The 15,467-nt window shown below is 37.3% G+C and overlaps 1 protein-coding gene across 7 annotated transcripts in view; it reads left to right on the forward strand.

The window, feature by feature from the left end:
- Positions 1 to 15,467, forward strand: part of Cdk15 (cyclin dependent kinase 15) — a 99,921-nt gene that overhangs the window by 36,413 nt on the left and 48,041 nt on the right. For all 7 annotated transcript variants that reach the window (XR_004517515.1, XM_033764537.1, XM_010616136.3 and 4 more), the window contains 2 exons: positions 563 to 686; positions 2,470 to 2,590. Coding sequence is in view for 6 of the 7 variants with exons in the window: in XM_033764537.1 (XP_033620428.1) it covers positions 563 to 686; positions 2,470 to 2,590 (245 nt within the window). In the remaining variant the exon portion in view is untranslated. The remainder of the gene's footprint in view (positions 1 to 562; positions 687 to 2,469; positions 2,591 to 15,467) is intronic.

A 15,467-nucleotide genomic window follows, 5' to 3' on the forward strand; every position in this document is an offset into this window, starting at 1 on the left:
GCAGTTGTGAGCTTCAGAATATCATTTCCAGGTCAACTCTGATCTTCTATGCCAAGTTCATTGGTGGGGAGAAATATTTTTCACAACTAAACCAGTAACTAGTGTTCCAAGGGGAATTTCAAAGTTTCCCTTTAGATTTAATTTAATTAACTTTGCTGGTACATTTTAGGTATACATTATGATCACATTCATCATTAGGAATTTGTACCTGTAAAAACCTTGTTTTTGTTTTTTTTTTTTCAATCCCCCTTCCCTCCCTTCCAGCTCTCCACCCCTCCCTTTAGATTTTTAAAGAAAGGTAATTCTTTCAGTATCAAAGAAATGTGATGTCAAAAAAAGCCAGAATCCCTTTGTTTAGGATGTAATCTAGTTACTTAATTTTTCTGGTCCTTTTTCTTTCTCTCCTTCTGAATGAATGAATGTAAAATCCTTTTTTTTTTTTTTTTTTGGTTTCTCAAGACACACTTTCACTACATTCTTTCAGGTGACTATTTTTTATTTAGAGGCAAAAATCAACACTTAGTGGCTTAAATGTCCTTCATATGCTGTTCATTCCTTCCAGCTTTTCATGTTTCAACTTTTGCGGGGCCTGGCATACATCCACCACCAACATGTTCTTCACAGGGACCTGAAACCTCAGAACCTGCTCATCAGTCACCTGGGAGAGCTCAAACTGGCTGATTTCGGTAAGCCGCCTCCTGCACCTCCTTCAAGGCTGTGAACAGTGCTTCTTTGTGTGCACTCTTTAAAACATTGATGAGGCTTGGCCTTTGAAAACTGGGACCCAGAACGTGATGCTCTGTGAGAATATCAAACTGCCTCACAGGAAATGTGAGGCAAGAAAGAGGGAAAAAGTGGCTGTTCCTTAGGATTCCCTCAAGCTCCAGTCTAGCCAGATGCACAAAACTTAGGCACTCCCCTATTGCTTCACTGCCATTTTTGATAGATAGATATTTGTAGACTGCAGGTTTCCCCACATCTGAGAGGACATTACAAATTCTGTCAGAATCAATTAAGGTTGTTCCAGGATGGCAAGATAAAGAGATTAACCCCAGACTATAGCATGGACAGCTATAGGAATGCATACTTGTTCTTGTTTGCCTAAGTATGTAAATGTAACTGTATTCCCAAGAAAGTAGCATAGATTTCCTGTATCACTTTATCTTTCCCTTTTAGCACTTAATAATCACAGTTTATATTATATTCACATACAAACATACATTTGATACACACAAATATTTCATGCACACACACAAACATGCATACAGTATATATATACATATATACATAATATATACACTTGTGTATCTATATGAATACATATGTATATGATTTTTTTCTCCTCTGCTAGACTTGAAGCAATATAAGGGTAGCTGTGGGCTTTTGCTTATTATTGTTTCCCTAATTCCTGACATCATAGTTCAACAGATGCTTGTTGGCACATGCCAAATGTGATTCTATAGCTCTGGGACTTTATTCTGAGGCAGTAAGCATTTAACAGACATTCATCTGACAATTCTTCACAACAGTGATCTCCTCTGTGATGGCTTTTCACAACTATAGAGGCTGTGATTCTGTGAGAATCACAGCTAGCTGACAAGTCACACTCATTTGGCAGAGGAGGACCAGAGAATCGTCTCAGGTTCTATTAAACTAATTTGTTTTCTGGTTTGGGGGGCTTTTTGGTTTTTTTGTTTTGTTTTGTTTTGTTTGTTTTAGGTTTGGTACTGGGGATCAAACTCAGGACCTTGCACTTGTGAGGCTGGTGCAGTATCACTGAGCTATATCCCCTGCCCTAAACTAACTAATTGGGATAAGCAGTAACACCCTTTATTTACTATAAGAGGGGTTCCTGAACTGTGAAAGTGGAGAGCAGACATATTAGTGCTGCATTGGGTTTGCTCAGTTGCTGTTACAGAGATCCCTAATGATAAAGGTATAACACACTGGAAGCTTAACATTTCTCCCACACCATTTCTGACCCAAATAGTCAGAGCTTGTGTGGTGGCCCTGTGCTATCTTCACACAGGCTTCATCTGTCATGTTGCCCCATAATGCCAAGGATATTTTCCTAATTATATATTCATGATGGTTGCTACTTCCTGTGCATCACAGCTCAGAGGAAGCAGAAAGGGGAAGCAGGACTCCTCCATTAATGTGTGACCTAGAAGGTCATATTTTATCTTTATTCATATCATACAGGCAAGAACTTAGTCGCCTAACCACACTTAGCACCAAGAAGGCCACATCTAGCTACAATGCTGGTCAAAACTGGAGAAATCCTCTTGATGAACTGATATACAGGGTTAAGATCGTTGAGTGGCTCTACTGAGAGCATTCAAAATTTGTGTGGTACTTTTAGATGTTAGTGTGTAACTCTGCTAGTTACACACCACCTGCTATAGCACATTCCTGTACCTCCCAGGAAGGTCTATGACAATGGGGTCTGTGCTTTTCCCTCTTGGGCAGGTCTTGCTCGGGCCAAATCCATCCCCAGCCAGACATACTCTTCAGAAGTTGTAACCCTCTGGTACCGGCCGCCTGATGCTTTGCTGGGAGCCACTGCATATTCCTCTGAGCTGGACATATGGTAAGAACAAGTGCCAAGAAAGTGAAGAAAATGTGAGTTATCCTACCTATAAGGGTTGCTTATTATCTGCATTACATTTTTAACAATAAAGATAATCACTCACATTTATATATAGAAACTTAAGATGCTTCCAGATGCACATCCGATTTGATTTTTGTAATCAATCTGTGAGTTTTTACAGTTAAAGAAACCAAGCTCCCGAGAAGTCCTGCCCCAGTCATCTTCGGCGTCCAGTGTTTTTTCTGCCGTGCTCATCTTCCTGGCTCCTCGCTTCAGTACTTTGTCTCACCTTCGCCTCCGAGAAACACACATGCACTCCCAAACAGCAGAAATATATGCATATTCAACCACACCACACACTCACATGTGCTTAAACACTGTGCAGAGCCTGGAGAAAAGGGATAAAGACCAAGATTCAGGAAACCCAATTTTCAGGCCAATTCTATTTTTAATTGATTATCCTGGATTCTGTCATCTTGAAAAAAATCATGGGGTTGGGGATGTAGCTGAGTGGTAGAGCACTTGCCTGGCATCCACGAAGCCCTGGGTTCAATCCACAGTGCCCACACACACACACTCACACTTGTATAATTCTTTTTGTGTCTGTTTCTCCATTCTTAAAATGAGGGTAATGAGGGTAATCTATCCCACCAGGCATAAATGGGACAGTAAAGAAAATATAATAACCAGATATGTATCTATCAAGTAGAACCACATATTTGGGGAGGTTCTCAGGTTAATGGGATACAAAAGTGCACACGGGACCTCAGGCATTCGTCATTGTAGAACAGCAGTGTTGTCTTACCTGGGTCTTACTTCTGGAGCTTTCCAGTCATTTAGAGGCCCACAGTTGGATATGTGATGACTTTATAGACATCGCTAAATCCTCAAAGGTGATGGAATACATGAACCTGTTTTAAGGCCTTAGAAGACAGGCTCTGTTCCTAAAAATCAATAATAGATTTTTTAAAAACTAAACAGTGCTCTAAAAGGCTAACCTAAGCTTTTAGATTTCCCAAAGAATTAAAAAGGTTGCAGAAATTTTCCTTCGGTGTGTCTAGAATCATGAGTTTCTGATACCCAGAACCACTTCTGGAAATATCACCTGCCAGCCAACTCCACCTGAAACCATAGAGCCCTCATTTTGCTGTCACTTCAAAGGCATGTGCAGGCTTAGGCATGCTCTGCTCTTAATGATGTCTTCCCTCCGTGTTTCCCAGGCAGAGAGTGGAACTTCTGCCCATCAGTTTTAAACTTTGTTTTATTATAAATATTTAAAACATTCAAGAATATATATAATATATATGTGGATCAGTGATTCTCAACCCAGGGCAAATTTTCCCCCCAGGGGATGTTTTCCAATGTCTGCAGACATTATTCATTGTCTGGTTATGTGTATGGGGGAAGCAGGTGCCACTGGCATCTAATGGGTAAAAACCAGGGATGCTACTCAGAGTCCTGCAGTGCAAAAGACAGCTTCTTCAACAAAGATCGATCTAGCCCAAAATGTTATAGTGTCAAGACTGAAAAGTGATACACATTAAGAAACATAATAAAGTGAATTCCATGAGCCCTTCAAAATAACAAGTCAGGGTGACCGTACTGATGATTGTGTTCTATCTGTGAACATAATCAGTATAGTCACACTGACTTGTGTATTTTCCATCAACCTGCCCCTCCACTAGAGGGCTTCTACCTGAATTTTATTTTATTTTATTTTTTGGTCCTATCTCCTTTTAAAATAGTATTTTCACCTTTATATAGTCTAAATATATTCTATATATACAATTTATATACTCTAAATATATTCTAAAATATATTATTTTGTTTTGCCTGCTTTTCACCTTATGAAATTGGCATTATATTGTGCTTGGTCTTCTGTGATTTGCTTTCTCTTCATGCAATATGTTTCTAAGATTTGTCCTTGTTGATCTATGAATCTACACTTTATTTCCTGCTGCTAAATATTTTTATTATTTACTTTGTTTTCTATTTCATTTATTCTTGCTATTTTGAACAGAATCATTATTTATTTTTAAGGACCTCTGGGATACTAACCAAGGAATAGGACTCTAGTACCATGTCCTAGAGTGTGTGAATATTCAACTTCATAAAATGTACTGGATTGGGCCAGGGATTTAACTCAGTGGTTCTGCCACCTGCCTCACAAGTGCAAGGTCCTGAGTTCGATTCCTAGTACCCCCCAAAAAAGAAAATAAAATATACTGGGTTGTGTTTTCCAAAGTGGTTGTAACAGTTAATACAACAGCAGGGTATCAAAGCCCCTCATCTACACCAATTTCATATCAGAATTCTTAATCTTTGTCAAGCAATTGTGTAAAATGGCATCATATCGTGATCTAAATTTGCATTTCCTTGATTACTCTAAAGTTGGCCATCTTTGCATGGATTATGTTTTCAGTGCTTACTTGTCTTTTGTTCATTTTCTGTTGGTCTCTGTCTTTGTCTTCCTCCCCATTTTTTTTTTGATTGATAGGAATTCTTCATGTATTCTGAATAGTCATTTTTATCAGTTATGTCTGTTGCAAGTAGTCTCTCCCAATTCAAGGCTTATGTTTTCATATACTGATGTTATCCTTTTGAACAAATCTTTTCTTATATAGTTAACTTTTTCTGTTTCTTGTTTTAAAAATCTTCACTTCTTGTCTTAAACCTCTTACATATCAGGTTTTTGTAAAAGTCTGTTTCTGCACTTTCCATTTTGCTCCACTGGAATCAATTTATTTGTCACCAGTTTATTTGCAGCAATTTATCTGTACCAGTACCACATTTTATTAATTCCCATAGATATAGCTATGCAACAACTGATAGTTTGTAGGACAAGTCTCTCCACACACTTCATCTTCTTCTGCAAGATTGTAATGAAGCCAGGCAAAGTGGTGAACATCTGTAATTCTAGTTACTCAGGAGGCTGAGGCAAGAGGATCACAAGTTAGAGGCCAGCCTGGGCAACTTAGTGGGACTCTGTCTCAAAAATTAAAAAAGGCTGGAAATGTAGCTCAGTGCAGAGGTCCTGAATTCAATCCCCAGTACCATAAATGAACAACAACAACAAAACAAATAATAAAAAGCTGGAGTTGTGGCTCAGCACTAGAGTACTAGTGTAACATGCCTGAGAACTTGGATTCATCCCCCCCCCAAAAAAAAAAAGATGCACTGACTTATTTTTTCTTAAAAGTTTTCATATAAATTATAGATTCAGTGTTTCAAGTTTCATGAAAATTCCTAATGGTATTTTCAAAAGAATTTATAGAATACTTTGAGAATAATTAACATGTCTATAATATTGTCCTTCAATTTTTGAACATGACATGTCTTTCCATCTGTTTAGTACTTTAGTTTTTTCAGGTAAATTTTTTTATATTTTTTGTCTGAGGTCTTACACATTTAGAAACAAAGATTCTTATGTCTAATCTATTTTTACTTATTTATTTTGGTTCTTGCTTATGGTGTTCTTTTTTCCTATGTATGTCTAGTTGTTTTTAACAGTGATGTATTAATTTGCTTTGGAATTTTCTTTTGGGGGTTTCTTTAAAAACTGAAATATGATGATGGGTACTCTCAGAGAGATTTGTATTTGCTGATGTTGAGTATGTTTTTAAAGAAATTTATTAATGTATTTTATCCAAGTGTTGGTCTACTACCTAGATCTTGATTTCTTTATACCATTGTTTACTGAAAAGAGAAATGGTTGGTTCTAAAGACAAGACAGGGAAATTACAAGAGTAACCTGGAAGATCTTTGAGGACCATAAAATTTTCTTACAAAATGAACCAGAAAGGATGCAAATATGTCAAAGACTTGGAAAGCAGTTCGAAAAGGCTTCCACTAACCAGATTTGGGACAATTTGAGAGTCAAAGTAAATATTAGAGTATGGGTTTTAATCTAAAATAAGAACATGTAAATCCTAAAATAAGAATACATAAATCCATACTGAAGATAGCTAGCTAGCCAGTTAGACAAATAAGGAGGAAGCAAATCTCCTCCGTGCATTAGAATACTAACTTATAATTGGCCAGAAAACAATGGGTTGGAAAACCCACTATTTTATAACCAGTATCATGTGGGAATCCAAGAGACTGGAGAGACCTATGGACTGAAACAAGAGCACTTTATTTCAGGTTTAAGGTGTACACTGGCTCAACAGACTCTGTCCAGAGGAAGAGCACTAAACAAAGAGAAGCTCCAGCTTTAAATGCATTTTGTTGAAAGGGGTGGTTTTTCTAGTGACATAGCAAGTGAGTTTACTGGAACTGGACAAGGGCAGGCAGTTTTGTAACTTTGCTTTGAAAGAAGACTGTGTCTTATGAGTCATATGAGAATTAGAGTGCCATAACCTTTGTTTACAAGACATAGTTGTCAGTTGTATCTGTACCAGAACAGAGTTACAGCTACAGGGGAGAGGAATGATGGGGGACAGGAAACTGCCCAAGGCTGGGAAGGATTTGTTTTTCTTTAAATCCTGCTTCAAATATGGTAGTAATCCATTCAAACAAGAATCATGGACGCTGGCACACACCTGTGATCCCAGTTTCTTGGGAAACTGAGGCAGGAAGATGGAGAAATCAAGGTCAGACTAGGCAACTTAGCAAAACCCTGTCTCAAAAGGAAAAATAAAAAAGATTGCGAATGTAACTCAGTGATGGGGTGGTGCTGGGTTCAATCCCTAGTACCAGAAAAAGAAAATCATGCATTCCAGTCTACAGGGGAAAGTTTGACGAGGAATAAGTCATGTACAAAGTCTTAAAGTACCTCTTCACAAATTACTTGTTAATTACAAAGGAACAATAGTAACTTTATAGTATAGAAACTTGGCAGACAACATCTTACCCATGTAATTAAAGTTGATATAATGAATAATGGGACTGACTAACATCATGTGCCTCCATCGTGAGACATCAGATAAACCCACTTTAAAGGACATGTCTACAAAATTAACTAGCTTATATCTCTAGGTCAAGGCTTTTTTGTGTGTGTTTATGTGGGGATGCTAAAAATTGAACCTAGGGCCTTGCACATGCTAGGCAAGTGCTTTTCCAGAGATACACACACAGCCCCTGGGTCAAGGTTTTCAAAACAAAGAAAGATTGAGGAACTGTTCTAGATTACAGGAGATTAGAGACAAGTGGAGTAAATGCAATACATGGTCTTAGGTTGGATGCCAGAGGAAATGGAGCTATAAAAAATGTTATTGGGAAAATAGACAAAATTATGGACTGTGGATTAGACAGTGGTATTGGATCAACATTAAATTTCTTGATTTTTTGCACTGTTGTTATAAAAGAAAATGCTTTTGTTGCTGGAAAATAACCCACATAAATCTTTAAAGATCATAATGTCTGAAAATTATTCTTTAATGCTTCAGAAGAGAGAGTATATAGATATCTGGATACCTACATAGAAATGAAAGTAACAAAAAGTTGGCAAGAGCTAATCTGTTTGAAGGCTATAAAGACTTTTTCCTACTCTTCTTACAACTTTTCTGTGATGTGAAATTATTTCAGGTGAGGGTGTTCAGTAATAGAGTACTTGCCTAATATGTGTCAGGCTGTGTTTTCAGTCCTCAACGCTGACAAACGGTTATTTCAGAAATGTTACCAAAGACTTGAGAAAAGCCAAAGGTAGTGTGAGAAGCACTGGTATAGCATATGCTCAGTATTTGTAATCATTTCCTGTGTGTTTGAGAAGAATGTGTGTCCCCTAAATGTTAAGTAAGGAGCTTTACACATATCCAACTTGCTAATTGTATTACCCAAATATTTTAAAAATTATTTTTGTCTATTTAAACTATGAATGAAAGGTGTGTTGAAAACATTCACTGTATTGCTAATCTGTCAATTCTACCCATTTTTTTTTTGTTGTTTTACATGCTTTGAAGCTATTTTAAGTCCAAATAAATTTAAAACTGTTCATTATTCCTTCATGCACTTTAGGTTTTTCTTTCTTCCAAGGTCTGTCTGTTGGAATTTTCTAACATGGGCTGTGGATGTCAAGCACTGTTTTGGTTTCTGAAAATAAACCCTCATTCTTAAAAGGTAGTTTTTCTAGGATGAAATTCTAGATTGACAGATTTTTTTTCTTTTTTTTTTAAGATTTCTTTTAGGATTTTGCTTTTGTCTTCCATTGTTGCTATTTAGAATTTTGTTTTAAGATTATAGTCTTCCTTTTGCTGGTGTTCTCTCATTTTTTTTAAATGTTAGGAATTTCTTCTTTGCCTTCATTATGCACTAGTAGGAATCCACTGTGGATTTCTTTTCGCTTACCTTTCTTGGTATAAATAGTGCTACAGATTCATCCCTTTCTTCAGCCACTTGTTTTTGGTATTGCCTCTATTTCTTTCTCTTCACTCTTCCTAGAACTCCAGTGAAAGATTATTGCATCATACTCTGGCATCCATAGCTCTTATTCTCTGCTTCATGTTTTCCATTTCTGAACCTTTTCTGTATTCTGAGTAATATGCTCAGCTCCTCCACTGGTTCTTTGAAGTTTTCTTAAATTATGTGATTCTTACCTTTTAACTGCATATACAAATATGTATATTATTCTATGGATAGGTATTTCATGAATTTAACCATGAATAATCATGACACAAAATAAAAATTCAGTTGCAAGTTATGTTATTGCAATTACATTATACATTACATGAATATTTGCCTGTTGTTTGCCTGCTAAAACTAGAAATATTATAGAAATAGAACAATACACATCTTCTATTGAGTTTACCATATTTGCTCACTCTTGTAGTAATGCTCAAAACTGGGTGTTTGTATAGAGATCCCCTCCCCTAGTATTTTTTTCTACTCAGAGTGTTAGGAGTGGCAGGAAGTATGGAGATAGCCAACTGACAAAGAAAGAAAGGGGGAAAATATCCTGTCCCTCTAGTCCATGCAATCCTCTCAGGGCCTTTGTAGGGAGGAGATAACAATGAGTATTGGCACCTTTATTATGAAGAAGGTAACTATAACTTGCAGTTATATATAAAGAGCCTCTCATTCACACTGAGGTCCAAAAGCAGCACTGGTATTAGCAAGGACCCCAGAGCAAGGGAACAGGGCCCTGATTAATAATAGAAAAAGTAGAAGTAGGACATTCTGGTTACCTCAATCCTTACACCAGTGTTCTCCAATCTGCTAGCATCTCTTCTCCTCTGCAGACCTTGGAAAATCCACTAGGGACTTTAGTGAGAAAAACTCAGTATTTGGGAAAATTATCCTTGTTGTTGTTGTTGTTGTTGTTTTGTATTTATCAAAATAAAGTGGACCATGTTTAGCCATTTTTAAGTGTGTACTACCCAGTGGCATTGTGCACATTCACAGTGTCAAGTGGCTGTCACCACCATCCATCTCCAGCTCTTTTCATTGTCCCAAATTGAAACTGTGCCCACCAAACAGTAACTTCCCACCTCAGCCTCTTAGCCCCTGATAACCACAGTTCTACTTTATAGACTGGACTGTTATCAGTACCACACACAAACATTATCATACACTGTGTGTCCTTCCATGTCTGACTTATTTTACTTAACATAGTGTTTCAAAGGTTCAGCAATGTCCAGTACACTAGATTTTAAAAAGAATTTATTTTTGTGCATAATGTCCTCTATTTGGTCCTGACTTCAGGCAGCTACTTATTCTAGGGCCATCAAAAGTTAACCATCCTTGCCTTTAGTTACTTTCTTCCATACTGGGTCAAAGTGCCTGACACCCACAAGTTAAAGGAAGGAACAGTTTATCTTAGCACAGTTTGTAGAGGTTTCAATCCATACAGACTTCTCACTGCAAACTTTCACATTTAAAATGTGGCCCAAGGAAAGCAAATGGAAATGTTATGTGTCTGCCATATAGTGTGTTATCCTGAATTAATTTCAATGTAAAAAGTGAAATACTAATTCATTTTCCCAATAATATTGTAATATGTACCTTGCACCTCTGAGAAGCATAACACTCCTGAGATGGGTTTTCCCCCTAGGGATTGCCTAAGGAATTTGAAGAATCTTTTTCTCTCTTATGGAAGAATTTGTCCATGCTTAGAATAGAGAAAAAGGAAGATAGCCAGGAAAAGCAGAAAATATGTAAACTTTGTCCTCTAACTTGCCTGAAGAACCACATTTGCAGCAAAGAAATGGCCCAGTGCATCTCGTTCTTCTGGAAGTATTCACTGGTGCCACTTGGTCCTTTTTTTCTGCTGCATGTGAAGTTTCCCTTCATCTCCATGGGCTGCCCCAAGGGTATCTCCACCAACCAGATATCCACTGAGAAGCCTAAAAACATGTAGAATAGGAAGAACCGTGGTAATGAAGATTTAAGCAAGCAGAAAACGGAAGACCGAAAGAAGGTAAAAGCTAGTTCCCTATGTGGACCTGATTATTCAGAATATTTGAAATGTTTGCTTAAGGCTAGTCTAAGGTAAGCGAAATAGATGGTACTGCACAACTTGCATTCATAAGCTTAAGAAGGAAAAACATGAGTACAGTCTATAAAACAAATTTAATATAGGTAGATGAATTGTATGAATTGAATCCTATTTTTTTAAAGAACAATTGTACACTTAGGGCATCTTCCATCTTTAAAACATAAAACTCAGATTTACTTTGTTATCAATGCATATATATTTTCAGTACTTATGGATTTTCCAGGTACAGAAATTAACACACACACACTCGTAAACTTAGACTCTAGATTTCTTAAAGAAAATTCCAAGTTGCCTTGGAATACAAATGGATAATTTCAACAAAATAAACTAATACAAACCTCTTGTGTTATTTTGTAGTACTTGCATAATAGCCTGCACGTTCCAGTTTTTGCCAAAATTTATTTTACATAATTTTTATTCCATCCTAGTGATGTAGAAGATAAATAACACTATGGTACTGTGTAACAAGAGAATTTCCTGTCTTCCCACAGCTACCAGTATGAAAAGATGCCATGAGGGCTGGTGTGTACTTCAGTGATAGAATGCTTGTCTCATGTGTGTAAGGCCCCAAGTGTGATCCCCAGCACCACTGGAAAAAAAAAAGAAAAAAGATGCCATGTATGACAATTAATCCTGCATTTTCAACTTAACTGAGTTAACAAATGCACAGAACATTGGTCAAGCACACTCCTGAGTGTGTCTGAGTAGGACACAGAGGTCTGACTTTGAGTCCTACTATTCGATTCCTCTATGCTTCCTGGCTGCGATGAGGTGACCACGTTTCTTCTGCTATGCCCGTTTACCATGCCACAGATGCCTTAGAGCCAACTGACCATGGACTGACTATCCCAAAACCATCAGGCAAATTAAACTTCTCCTTTAAGTTGTGGATGTTAGGTATTTTATCCCAGCAATAGCAAAAAAAGTACACTATTACAGGAAATTTGTTCTAGAGAAGTGAGGTCATCCCCGTGATATACCTGATCATATGGTTTAGAAACCCTTGGAACTGGTTTGTGGGAGGAGTTTGGAAAGGTTTGAAGGTTAGGGAAGCCCTAGAATACTATAAACAGAGCTTTATGGGTGATTTTTGTCAAAGCTCATAAGACCAGAATGTTTATAGGAATCCAGACATTCAAGGCCAAATTCAGGAGGTTTCATTTGGGAACAATGACTCCACTGGCAGTTGAGCTAGAAGCTATGTGTGTTATACTCTGGCCAAAAACAAAATTGTCTATATTTTGTCCATGTTCTGAGACTTTGCAGGAGCCTGAATGTAAGACAGTAGACTAATTAATCTGGCAGAGGAAATTTCAAGAGAGTCCAACATTCAGGCTATGGCATAGGTATTGCTGACTGCTTTTAGCAAGATTTGTAGCGAGAACATGATGCTAATTTTACTAGCATTTAGGATGCAAGAATTGTGGGGTCAAGGAGGCTCCTACCCAGATTTCAAAGGAATATCTGAAAGGCCAGGCCAGGAGCCTCAGAGTACAATACATGAATCTGTGGGAATTAAATCAGTGGCTCATTGGAGACCCCAGGAAGTCAGACATGCCATGAATTTGGAACATCTGCTGAGGAAAAGTGCAGGTTGCGAGTAGACTGGTCCAAGAGAGAAGCCACGTGGGCTGCGACCAGCAAGGCCTTACATGTATGGCTGCCTATGCCCTTTGGAACTCATATTTTACTACCACATGTCCTGGATGCCAGATATGGTGCTACATGACCTAATGTTTGTCTTTATGGGTTTCGACTTGATTTGGTCTGATTCCTTCTATCCTCTGATTTCTCCCTTTTGTAATGGGAATGTGTATCCTATGCCACTGAACCTTGGAATTGTGTTACTTGTTTTTTTTATTTTTATAGACATTAACAACTAAGTGTTTGCCTTGAGTCTGAGAAGGTACTTGGAGTTTTCAAAAATTCTGGAACTCTTGAAACTTTAGGGAAGGGATTGTTGCATTTCCAGTTGTACATGGGATAGCTATATTGTGTTAGGTGGAATCATGAACTTGTTATTGTCTTTATTTGGAGACAAAGTATGGTTTAAGGAGATGTGCTTGATTGTGAGTTGACAAATGATGGATCGTGACAGTTAATCATGATTTGTCAACTTTATTGGTTTAAGAAGCACCTGTAGATTAGAAAAGCTAGCTATTGCTGAGCGTGTCTGAGTAGGTCATGAAAGTGTGACTTTCAGTAGTATATTAAGATAGCTAGCCAGTCCTTCTCCAGCACTCTTCCCCTCTTTACCTTCTGGCTGGCATGAAGTGCGCAGTTTTCCTCTGCCATGCCTTTACACCATAGCATTTCTGCCTTGAAGCCAGCAGACCACCGACTGCAACCCCCAAAACCATGAGCCAAATTAAATCTCTCCTCCTTTAAAATGTGGGTATTGAGTACTTTGTACCAACAATGGAAAAGCTAATTAATATCACATGAAACAGCATCAAACAAGTTTTTCCTAGGTGCCGAAAGCCTTGTGGGGTGGGGGCTAAGGGAACTACAGTTTTAAATGTAGGAATAACTATGTGTTTTGTGTTTTGTTTAAAATGCCTTCCAACTCTAGTGATTTGTGAGCCCCTGGGGTTTCTGGAAGGCATTTGGGAGCTGGGTGGAGGTACTGGTTTTATAGCCAAGGAATAAACCAATTACATGTATGCATGCACATACACATATATTTCACTTCACCATGCAAGGGTCTTAGGCCTTTCAAGTGCATTTGGAGAAAGCACAGGGTTGGAGACCATTTGGTAGTGCTGACCACCTAATTTTCAGTTGACTTGTCTCTTACTTGAGCCTCGCTAGTGACCAAGGTGGTTTTTAGCCATGTGACATGTTTCCATTACTTTTGTTTTCTTCTCTGTATTGTTTCAATTATACAATTTATATGGGTTGTTTTAGAGATAGGAAGCTAAAAACATTATGAATATTTAAATATAAGTTAAATGGGAATCTTTAAAATGACAATAATTATAAAATCCCATCTCAGACACTCCTTGCCAGATTTATAAATTACATTTATCTGATCAAACTTCTTGTATCACACGTCAAAATGTCTCTGTGCAACAAAAATTAGTAAAAAGAAAAATTGTGGCCATTGTATTCTATTGACTTTTAAAAAATAAATATAACCTGGCAAGAATAAAGGCAATCTGGTTTTTTTAGTACTGGGGATAGAACTCAGGACTCTATGCTTGTGAGGCAGGCAGCAGCACCACTGAGCTAAATCCCAGGCCCAAGACAATCTGTTGAGAGAGAAAAGAAAATTCTGCTTGCAAAGCAAGCAATTTTGTTTTTTTCACAAAATTATAAGAATAGTCCAGATATTAAGTTCAAAACAAATAGTAGGCTATAAAAAATGTTTGTCTAATTTGACATAAATAAATACAGTTGTTTCAATTTTTTATTTTAATATATATTCTGTCCCTAAACCAAACACGAGATAAGAATTATTTTACTGTGCTGGGGATTTAGCTAGTTGGTTCTGCCACCTGCCTGGCAAATGCAAGGATCCTAGTTCAATCCCCGGGACCAAAAAAAAAAAAAAAAAAAGAATTATTTTGGTGAGTGAGTATGTTACACATCTATAATCCCAGAACTTTTGTAGGCTGAGGGAGGAGGATCACAAGTTTGAGCCCAGCCTGGGCAACTTAGCTATTTAGCAAGACCCTGTCTCAAAATAAAAATTAAAAAGGGGCTCAGTGGAAAGGGCCTGGGTCCAATCCCCAATGACACAAAAAAACAATTTATTTTTAACTTGATTGTCAAGAAATCTGTTTCTCCTACACAATAAATAAAAAGTAAGTAAAACAGCGTGGATCTATAGTCAGATGGAAAAAGTAAAACTTTATTGTATGTACTAAACATATATGAATTAATATTAAAGATCATATTTTATCTTTTTTTTATTGAGGTTATTGGTACAATCTAGGTATATAATACAATTACATTCATCATTGGGATTCTGTACCTTTACATAATAGGTCTTGATTCTCATTTTTCCCCTTGTCCCTGCCCTCCCTTCAGCCCCTCCTCCCCTCCCCATTTACAAACACTTTATTTCCATTTTTTCAGTTTCTCATATTTTTTTCCTCTCCCTTATTACCTTTCCCCCACCCTTCCCACTTTCCTTACACCTTTAGCCCTTTACTTCCTATTTCACATTATTAATTATCTCATTAGGATCCTGTGTACTATTATAGTTTTTCATACCACAGAAACTATTCGGTATTTCAGTTAAAGAAATCTCTGTATGAACATTAAAAATAGGGAATCCCAAAATAAAACTAAAAAGGAAAGTAAAAGAGAAAAGGCAATGATATAACATCAAAATAATCCTTAATTCTGGAGATGAAAATGGTCCCTGAACATATTTAAATTGCTTCTCGCTCTTATAGTCTTATTTTATTCTTTTTTTCATTATTTAGAGAATACGTTATT

This window comes from Fukomys damarensis, unplaced genomic scaffold (assembly GCF_012274545.1).
Source record: "Fukomys damarensis isolate Sample0158 unplaced genomic scaffold, DMR_v1.0_HiC HiC_scaffold_16, whole genome shotgun sequence".
Taxonomy (NCBI): domain Eukaryota; kingdom Metazoa; phylum Chordata; class Mammalia; order Rodentia; family Bathyergidae; genus Fukomys; species Fukomys damarensis.